Genomic DNA, 10679 nt, shown 5'->3' on the forward strand with positions numbered 1-10679 from the left:
CAAGCTTCATTGCTAAATTGATTGCAAAAAAAAAAAAAAAAAAAATCTGCAGAGATGAGTTCATGGCAAGGGTGGGGAACTTACAAGGTGTGGACCATGATATAAAGTTAGTGGGTTCTCCACTGTGAATTTATGTGATAAATAAAATCTCAGAGGAAAATCCCCAGCAAGTGCTCGAGGATATATTTGAATATTTATTTGATTGTTGAATGACATTTGATCAGTGTCATGCAGATGAAAATTAAATTTGTCCCATAGAAACGAGGTTCTTCACTCCGGGCTGTCCTTTTACTCTTCTAAACACAATTACATAAAAAAAATATGAAAAGAAAAAAACTTGAATTATGCCCCATAGAATGAATGCAACATTTCAAAAGTCAGAAATGCTCCTATTCAAAAGAAGGTAATCTTTACAAAACAAAGCTTTGACACAAGACTACACATAAAGACATCCATGCCCAACCTGTGAGGTAATATAGGATGCGGAGAGATGGAGTGACTGACGTGTGAGACCAAAAGAGATCATATAATGGTTGGGGGGGGGGGGTTTAACCGGAGTGTGTGAACTGCAGTCGTGGCTGGGATGCTTTCCAAGCCCCTGTTAAGGTGGCTCCGAGGTGGACTAGAAGCACCACCGTTGCCGGTCCGCACATCCTTCTCCTCCTCCTCCTTACACAAGAACACCCACTAAGTCACAGTCTTGGTTCCACAGCGGACCAATTTGGGCAATTCACGACTGCCCAAACTCCCAGGTGCACACACCGTAGCACCAAAGTGGTGCGCCGTTAAAATAAATATATATACAATTCATATATATAAATATATTCGTACAGATAAGGAAATCCAAATGGAATTTGAGTCCTAGGCACAAAGATGCTGTTTTAAAATAGTCCCAGTGAGCAGGGCGTGAGTCCAAATCCTGGAAATAATTTAGCACTCCAAGTCAGCATGGAGCAGCACCATCTGTGGACTTGTGTCTTTGAGTCGTGTGCGTGTGTCTGTAGGGTGTCAGAGATGTGGTGAGAATGTATTCCAGGGAAGAAAAAAAAACATTAAAATTAAAAAACCATGTCGTCTCAACGCTGCCTCCTCACAGCCTGACAGCTCTCTTCTGCTCTGTCTCTTATCCTTGCTGCTCCCTGCATGTGACTCTCTCTCTCTCTCTCTCTCTCTCTCTCTCTCTCACTCTCACACACACACACACACACACACACCTGCCACACTCACACCAACACTCGTCACTGCTCCACAGAAAAACGGTCAAAATGACAACTCATTTTCACTCTTCCGTCCTCACATATTATGCCATGCCAAGCAACTTTCTCAGCATTAAACTGTTAAAAAAAAGTATGAAAACCTATGTTATGACTATGTTCTGTCAATCAATCATTTGTAAAAGTGAATACAATATACTGTAGATCATAATAATCCTCACAAGAAAAGTTCATCGGAACACAAACAGTCAAAGCACCCGACATAATACATCCATATGACAGCTATACAAAGGATGCAAGTCAATGTGATCATGACCTCAACCTGACGTGTGGGTCATAATAGGTTAACCTGAAACTGAGAATCTGGCAAAAGGTCCAATACAAAATTGTCACTTGCCACACAAATGTAAAAAGAAGTTAACTTCTGTAAGCAATAGAACCTCTAGTCCAGGGATGGACAATTAGAAAAAAAAAACAAATCAAAAAATGCTTTGAAAAAAATTATATACGTAAGAAATATTCAATATACATTTGGGAAATGGGAAAAGAATATGAAAAAAAGGGGCATTTCTATTTATAGATTCCACTGATGGTAAGTGTGACAGACAGGTTCTTCATACATTCAGTTTGGAGCAAAACATTTCTCGCTGAGCCAAAGTTTTTCATCATATGTCTCATATTTCCTGCTAACCCAAATGCAATCATTAAAGCCTGTGTCTGTTTTTTCCGCCGCTGTTGTTATTTCCGAGACGTAGCAGCTCACTGGGGTGCGGCAGCACTGTGCACATTCTCTCAAGTTCAGTCGCAGGCTCGCGGGGACGATTTATTCAATTCACTGAAATAAAGAATGAATTTAGGTTGAGTACAAATGAACAAGTCTCTGCTTTCTCCGAGGAGTTCCGATTCACTAATGAATTTATTCAGCCAACTTGTTTGCTGTATTTTTAACGAAGGCTTGTCTTGGCAAAATATGAGCTTACGATCAGTTTAATGATATGATTCAATATTTTATAACCTGGTGCTGAATCCATCCAAGGTCATCCGAAATTAGATGAATTTGTTTTTATGGTGAATGAAGCCCCCTCCCTTTGGAAGTGTGCATCATGTCGATTAAGATGCTCCTGTTTTAATCATTATCACGAAAGGTTTCAGCGGGTCATATCAATGAAGGAGCACTCACTAAATCTCCACACTTGAGTCCTAAATAGTTCTCAGTCTGCTGAATGTAACATATGACATATACAAATATTCAGCTCAGATCATTTGAATAATTGATTCCTTAGTTGCTTCAGTAAGTAGCATGTAGCCAAGAACAAAATGGCTGAAAATCAGACTCACGGATGCTTTCTCTTTCCAGCAATACCAACAATATGTCATTTAGGTACATGACAACTCTGCAAACTCCTTCCTGGCTTTTCATCAATACGATGGATGCCAGCCATCTTCCAGCTATACTTTCCTTAAGCTTCCTTTCATTTCATGAACCATCCATCCAATTTCTGAACCGCCTATCCTTAAAAGGGTCGTGGGCGTGCTGTCGCCCATCCCGGCTTTCTTTGGGCATTGATGAATGTATCTTTACACCAGTAAGACAGATCAGGTTGTTGAAATGTGACTTAAATGACTGCTGAAAGACTAGCCTCTGATGATGCAGTTCTATAACTACAATAATTAACACTGATCAATAAATACCTCTCACTGTCTATAAAGTAATGTAAAATGTCTATAAAGTAATTGAGAATTGGTTGTTTATTGTTTTACTAATTTTTAATTTCTTTTATTTCTCCTTTTATGTCTGTGCCAACCAAAAGGGGAGAATTTGCCATTAAAATAGATATACAGTATATACTTGTTGTCATATTTGTTAAAGTGGTCAGTACAAACCAGTATGAGAAAAAAAAAAAATCATCTTTCTTGAACTCATCTTGTCCCTCTCATTTGACTCACCCTACCCGAGGGAAAAAGCAACAAATCAGAGACCGAAGATGTGACCAACGAGGCGTTAACCTTTTTCTGTACACTCGGGGCACACTTTCATGGCTTTGCACTGACTTGTTTTCTTGGACTTCAGAAACTTTGCTGAAACTATCATGGAATATCCATCTGCAGTTAGCAAGAGTGTTAAAGAGAAGATTTTGGACAGATTCTGAGACAAAACAAGGGTGAAGCTGCATTTCAGGAATGGAGGGGCCTTGGGCAGCTGAGAGGATTCAGAAGCGACGCAGAATTACCTAATTCTGCTTTATCATCCTTTTTTCCATTTTTATAATTGATTCAAAAAAATACTTCAAATTGATCACAACTAGTATTAGAGTAATACTCTTTTAAGCCCCTCTCCTACTGAACTGCAAACAATTGCGAGGGTTTTCAAAGGTAGCGAATGTTGCGTTCTTGTCAGGGTTCTTTAGCGTTCGTTCAGAGTCGCAAAGGTTTGGCCAAACGATCGTCAGACGTTCGGCAGACATTCGCCTGGATTTTTTTTTTTGTCACATTTTCAAAGTGTCCTTCTGACAAGAAAAAAACATTAAAACTGATGGTAAAAGTCCGGCGATCATTTGGCGAACATTTGCGACCTTGAATGAACCCTGACGAGAACGCAACATTTACTACCTTCAAAAACACTCGCAATTGCTGGCATCTCAGTGGGATAGGGGCTTTACAAATAAATCATGCTACCAACATAGCAGCTGCGGCGAACATCTTGTGCACATAAGTGAGGGGCGGGGCTTTGGTGAGAGACTCAGTGAGCGGGGCGGGGAGGATTGTGATCAAGTGAGGCAACATTAAAATTTTGCTAGCAGTTTTAAAACTGATGACTCCCTCTTGAAGTGGGCTACACACGTACCTATTTTTAATGTCAAGCTCAGACATGAATGGGGAGTTGGGAAACATCCTGTGTGTGCCAAATGCCTTTTCCGTGTGTGGTGCATTCAAGACAATACATCGTACTACACATGGAACAATGACTGTCCTAGTACCAAGGCTGACTAATGAAGTGGTCAAACCCAAATCCTCGCCACTTGAAGTCACCACGAAGGAGATGAAGAAAACAAGAGAATGTTGTGCTGCTTTTTTTTTTTTTTTTGGCTTGTGGTTCGTAAAAAAAAAAAAAAAAAAAACATCCATGCTCACACTCAAACCTCGGGACAATTTAGAGTGTTCCATTGCAACCTGCCATGCATGTTTTTGGAATGTGGGAGGAAAACGGAGTACCCGGAGAAAACCCACGCAGGCACAGGGAGAACATGCAAACTCCACACAGGAAGGTTGGAGCCAGAATCGAACCCACAACCTCTGCACTGTGAGGTCGACGCGCTAAGCATGATACTTTCATGAATGCAAATAAGAATTTTGGGCAATTTATAATAATTGTTGTCAGGGTTACAAAAAAAATGGGGCGGAGTATTACAACTTCAGGCATATGTAGCATCAAGTTGGATGAATCAGGTAGCACCAAACTTAACAGTTTCCACAATAGCCTTCGAAGTCGGTGGATAACAAATTTCACCCAAATCCATCCGGTACTTTTTGAGGAAGAGCAATACCAATGAAATCACGTGTTCTCTTACAAAATTGTCATTGTCACATTATGTACATTGTTCTATGATATATAAACAACAATTTGATGGATAGACAGCATCTTTAGAATCAACAATCAAGGAATGTTATTTGTTCAACTTTTTCAAGTTATATCAAGAAGTTTTGTTAATTTGTGTAAATGATCGAAACTCACTTCAAAATGACAAATATGTTTGTTCTACGGCACACGTATATTGATGGGCAAAATGCTTGTCAATTAGATGGCTGCAGAAACCTTTGTATCCAACCTGTTTCCATTCATACAACAAAATCAGTCATGGACTCAATTTGAGTGAACTGAGACAAGATCATCTTTACTTCATAATTCATGCTTCTTGTGACACATTTGCTCGGTTTTCTACAATGAGGGTTTTCAAATAAATGACTCAAAATATCAAGGGAATGCCGTGATACTCTTGTACCTGTGTGTGGAGGTGGAGAGATGAGAGGAGACAGTTTCAGATATTATAACTAGCGTCTCCTAAACCATCAGGTCATTATGACGAGATAATTTGTGACCTGACCACTGGGCCTCTTAATTACAACAGAAAACCTCCCTGCCACTCGAACAAAAGACCTCTGATTTTCTCGCTGACAAGTGACATCCATTAGTCAACTAGTGTGTGAGCGCTGGCGGTGGAGATCATTATCGACCTCACATCTCACCGCTCCCATTCTACATGAAGCACACTGACACTAACACACACTTGGTTGCCGTGCACATTCCCTACGCCGCATGGATTGAGTGTGAACGCTGCGGTTAATGAGGTCTCATTGTCAGCAAGTTGTTCTGTTTGTTCAGAAGCATGAGGTTTGTCTCCTTCTGATCCCAAAGCCAAAGTGTCCACTTTGATAATGCAAGCAAATTGATTAGCACTGCGCCTGCAAAAAAAAGCAAACCATTCTATATATTAGCACTGCGCCTGCAAAAAAAAAAAAAAACATCTCATATATATATATATATATATATACACACACACACACACACACACACACACACACACACACACACACACACATATACACACACATTTCTGATGGCGTCAAGTAATATAGCCGTGTGTGAAAGAAAATCATAACCAAAAGCTGAAAAACATAAATCACTAAAAAGGCGAGGGGACTTTCCCTGTGATAGTGTTGCCATCTTGTGTCGTTACTCGGTGATCACTCCACCGAGGAAGACGCCGGGCGCTTCGAAGCACAGACATATTAAAACGACGCCTTTTTTAGCGGATGGGTGGCTATTGCGATACGTCAGCGCAATCGCCATATTGTATGTGGAAGTGCAGACATAAATTCATGCATATCCTGAACTTCATAAAGCTTCATTACACTAAGTGCAAGGTAATGCTTTCCGTTCTCCCATTCACACAAACAGTAATGATTAAAAAAAAATGAGTATATGCGACCACTTTTAATCGTATAATTATGAATGTTTATTGTTTATGATAGAAGGTAAGCGCAAACGAGAGTCTGTATTTTCTGACATTTTCATGAATTATTAGATACAAATGGTTTTAACAGTTACTGTGATGTTTATGTCAATATTAATTTTAAATATTTAATGTCTGTCTGCAATAACCAAATCCTCGAATACATGTGTAGATTTTATGAATAAATAGCAACAATGTTTCTGTTGAACTGATTTGTTTTTACATTCAATTACTCCTCTTCTGAAAGCTATTTCCCACTGATTTAAATCTGTGGGATGAGAATTCTCATCCCTTTAGATTAGGGAAAGGTGGTTGACTGGTTAGCACATCTGCCTCACAGTGCAGAGGTTATGAGTTTGAATCCGGCACCAGCCTTTCTGAGTGGAGTTTGCATGTTCTCCCCGTGCCTGCATGGATTTTCTCCGGGTACTACGGTCTCCCAATGTTATATTTTCTCATTCATCTATTCTTCTTCTTCTTTTTATTATTACTATTATTAAGGTAATTCCACGCAGTCTTTTCATTTCTGCTTACCGTTTAGTGCACCCCCAGACATACACTGAAGTGTTGACAAAAGACTGCTACAAGATGGCGGACACCCTGACGTATGACTTGGCCAAGAGGGCAAGTTATACGTCAACGACTGAAGGGAATTAAGGCGCCCTTTCTGTAATGTGCAACTTCTACCACTAAAGGTCAGTGTAATGCCATTTAAATTCAACCACCAACGTCAACGAACGGTACATGTATACTGTATTGATAATGCCAAGTTCTGCAGTTTCAAGTTGTTTAAAAGGCATAATGTCATGTAAATCCATCCATCATAATCCGAACCGCTTATCAACGGGTATAATATTATGTTGTGTTGTATGTTATTTTATCATGCATTTACTCTGGAAACTTTAAAATGCAGTACTAAGTCACAGGGCGGGGAATCGCTGTTCCTCTTATGAAATCCTTTCTTCTCAAGTGTTTCTTCTGGGTTCACACGAATATTTTGAGAAATGTTATGTATGATTTTCGGCGTGGCTTTTATAATCACAACCCGGCACATAGTCAAAACAGATCTAACATTACTGTATAGTCAAATTATATAGCATCTAGAGCGCTGAACAGATGTACTCGACCACCATCCAATGACACAGTGGCAACACTTTCAGACGCAGTTATGCCAAAACTGCTTTCTCAGCCACCTAATTCAACCGCATTGGCGATTACCCAAATCTTGTTTATGCCTGCAATTAGTTAATTTACTCTTTAACGCAAATTGTATTTTTGTAGGTATAATGACATTCTTTTTCGGGGGTTTTAGATTCGCTTCCCAACTGATATAGTTATTCACTTTACATTCCTGAACAGAAAAAAAAATGTTTACTGGTTGAATGAGACCAGCTAGCGTCTCTCATCAGTGTTTTCCTCGACAACACTTGCATTCTCGCTGCGGTTTATATAAGCCCCGCCCCTTATAAACTTAGCCGTCCTTCTATTGGACAGTTCGTATGCAGTGCGTTCGATTTCATTGGATATTTTGGGGAGGTGGTAAGCAGATTGGTTAAAATAGATAGGTTGGAGCAGGGCTAAAAATAGTCTGGTATATAAATCCGGCCTTCGGTAGCATGTGGAGCAGCATACACCTCGCAGGCTTGAGGAGGAGGAGGAGGATGATTGGGATCATTACGAATAAATAGAAATAGAGGAAGAGCCAAAGCCGCAAGCTGCAAAAACACAACAAGAAGATAGGGCGAGGTGCTTTGAGAATGAGAAGAAAAAATAATAAGAACACAAATAGCAGCCTGCGTTTATGATCTCTGCTTCAATCCCAGCTCAAGTGTTCCCCTCTTGGGCGCTGCTGTGCCTCTTTCACGGTGTCTGACCACCACTTTGGGTGGAGTAGGCAGTGACGAGTCTGACGACCTTCCTTCCGGTCTGTGGCTTCACTCTTACAGAGTCCTTAGTCATTTTCCATAAGTACAACGGTAACATTGAGACGAGCAAAAGGCTTCACGGTCATCATAATGTAATTTGCAGGCTTTTAATGTGTTTGACTTGATACTGCGCTGTGTGGTTCCAACAACCAACAAGTTCACTATTGAAAGGCATGTGAGGTGTCTTTATGAATGATTTTCATTGTTCAGCAGCGACCCACTGGTGTTTTTATATGGGAGAGGGTGTAGCACCAAGCACTTTTAGACTATCGTTTTGTTCAACAGTTGTATTTTACAGGAGAATTGTATTCAAGGATCAAAGAAAGCTTCTTATAACAGTCTGCGAATACAATCCCAAGATTTTACTTGGACAAAATGGAATCGTGATCGAGTACAGAAAATGGTGCTGTGAATTATTTTGAATTTTTTTATTACTTGACAGCACTAAATATGCTACTCCATGCTGCTAGCATATTGCGCAAAGCGAAGTAGAGATATATGATTGCATTTGGGTTTATCATATTGTATCGGACCGGTTCTAATATCCTTTCAATACAATGCAGTCATTTTGGTCTGTATCTGACCCGATACCAATCCAGTGGATCGGATCAGACCATCTGTAATGGTTATGTGTTAGTACAGCTAAATTAACACAAGAATTTATATAGGATAGATACTGAGTAAATGTAAAGTAGCTAACGTGTGAATATGTTATTATAACTGAGCAACATTGTGTAACGTGACTCTTGAAATTTTATGGGGACCTGCTTGATTTTTACCTCAGTGACATTGTATAATATAGTTTTTAGATCCATTCAGGTCCAATTAAATCTGCTGTTACGAGGCAGAGTTAAAGGGCTCAACGATAACTGCCCCACATGCCAATGGAATAAGAGGCTACACTGTTTTAATGGCAAACTCAGAATTACTCAGAACTATTTTTAAAGAAGAGCACATACTCCAGGTGTCATCAAATCTGTTTCTATCTCCACTCGACCATGCTGCCCCATTCAAGTGATGTCTTCCCATGTAACGCCACCCGTGGTTGCACTCTCCCTGCAGTTTGTGAATATGGCTATGCTACATGTCGCATCCTCCCACACAGGAGCAAATTAGCTCACATTTACATCCCCCACAAGGTCTCTCTGCAAGCGCAGGCATCGGTCGAGCGCGTAAGTGAGGCTTTGCGAAGCAGTACACTCTTCAGTCAGCAATCATCTCGCCCTGGTTTGAAATAAAGACTTCCTCCATTGATTAGGAATGAAAAAAGGTTCATTTTCCTATACCTTTAAAATGACTACAACTGGATGGCAGGGATCCCTGGTACTAAAATTGTATACCTTCCAGAATCCAATTTGTCCGTAGACCACAGATTTTCTCCGAGCTGCCCCGCTGTTGGTGCGGGCCAATCACAAGGCAACATTGTGTTTGAAGGCGAGATATGCGGCGGCGTCGAAACTTTTCTCGGTTAACAATCGGCTTGGTATATAAATGAATAAATAAACACTTTTTTTTTCCAGACGCCATTTTATCCGTATATTTACATTGCAAAAACTGTCACTCAACGCCATCATGCCCACTGTGGCAATCATCGAGGTAACAAGATTCAGCCGGTCAAAAAAAAGGCGCATGCCGATGACGACATTTTCATCCATTACCAAATTACGTTAAAAACATGGGGTCAAAACATTTTGGTAGGCGTGCACGTGTTGGGGGTGTCATGCGGAATTCTGCGAGTGGGGCATATAACGTTTGTTGGTTGCAAAAAAGCAGACAAAGCAGACTTTGATGAGAAGTTGGCGACTTTGCGCCTAGTAATACTCTGTCTGTACCTAATGGTCCGTAAAATAGTTTGTTTTCCTTTTTTCTATACGGGACCAGAATAGTTCCTGTAGAGCGAACGTGGTGTTTTTTAGATAACACGATCAAGTCGATTCCATCCACATATTAACTTTTAGAGTGACAAAAAGAGTCGGATCGGGATCAGTCGATCTGCAGTCTTGGTGCAGTATTGGTATGGGTATCATCAGATATTCTTTGAAAATGTGAGCACTGCCAGAGATGTACAGATGGTTTTTTTGCTTGGTGATAATCTGCTTCCTAATTATTGTGACAAATCATTAACGTGATCAGTGTCTTCCTTTCATTCTTCCTTTATCATTTTACTAATAGCATTATATAATTACAAATAATTTGAGCAAATTTGTTATTTCAGAATTGTGTATCAAATTGGTAGCCCTTCACATTAATCAGTGGCAATGGTCAAGTAGCTCTCACTTTCAAAAAGGTTAGTGACCCCCGCTCTTCTTTGGTATGACCACAAATTCTTAGCACCATGTAGCAAGATTATTCCATTTAATGTTATATTAATTGAACATTTGACCTGTGACAGCTGTGTTAAAATCAGGGGTTTAAACCATGACATTACCAACAGAAAAAAAAGCATTATCAGACCTAATATACGGTATATTTTCAGCTGCAAATGACTCCCCAGACGTGATAAGATTTGTGTTGGTTGTGTCCTGAAA

The 10679-nt window shown here is 40.0% G+C and overlaps 1 protein-coding gene across 3 annotated transcripts in view; it reads right to left on the reverse strand.

Moving 5' to 3' along the window:
* The window catches only part of sema3h (sema domain, immunoglobulin domain (Ig), short basic domain, secreted, (semaphorin) 3H), a 62366-nt gene extending 52975 nt beyond the window's left edge, over positions 1-9391 (reverse strand). For 2 of the 3 annotated variants that reach the window (XM_019863044.1, XM_019863043.1), the window contains exon 1: positions 554-1134. In XM_019863044.1, the coding sequence (XP_019718603.1) occupies positions 554-653 (100 nt within the window). In that variant the 5' untranslated portion in view covers positions 654-1134. Of the gene's footprint in view, positions 1-553; positions 1135-9272 lie in introns of those variants that run through there. The other variant, XM_019863045.1, reaches the window with a different exon arrangement.
* Between the last annotated feature and the right edge of the window lie 1288 nt (positions 9392-10679).

The sequence above is a fragment of the Hippocampus comes genome, unplaced genomic scaffold (genome assembly GCF_001891065.2).
Source record: "Hippocampus comes isolate QL1 unplaced genomic scaffold, H_comes_QL1_v1.1 scaffold1, whole genome shotgun sequence".
Taxonomy (NCBI): Eukaryota; Metazoa; Chordata; class Actinopteri; order Syngnathiformes; family Syngnathidae; genus Hippocampus; species Hippocampus comes.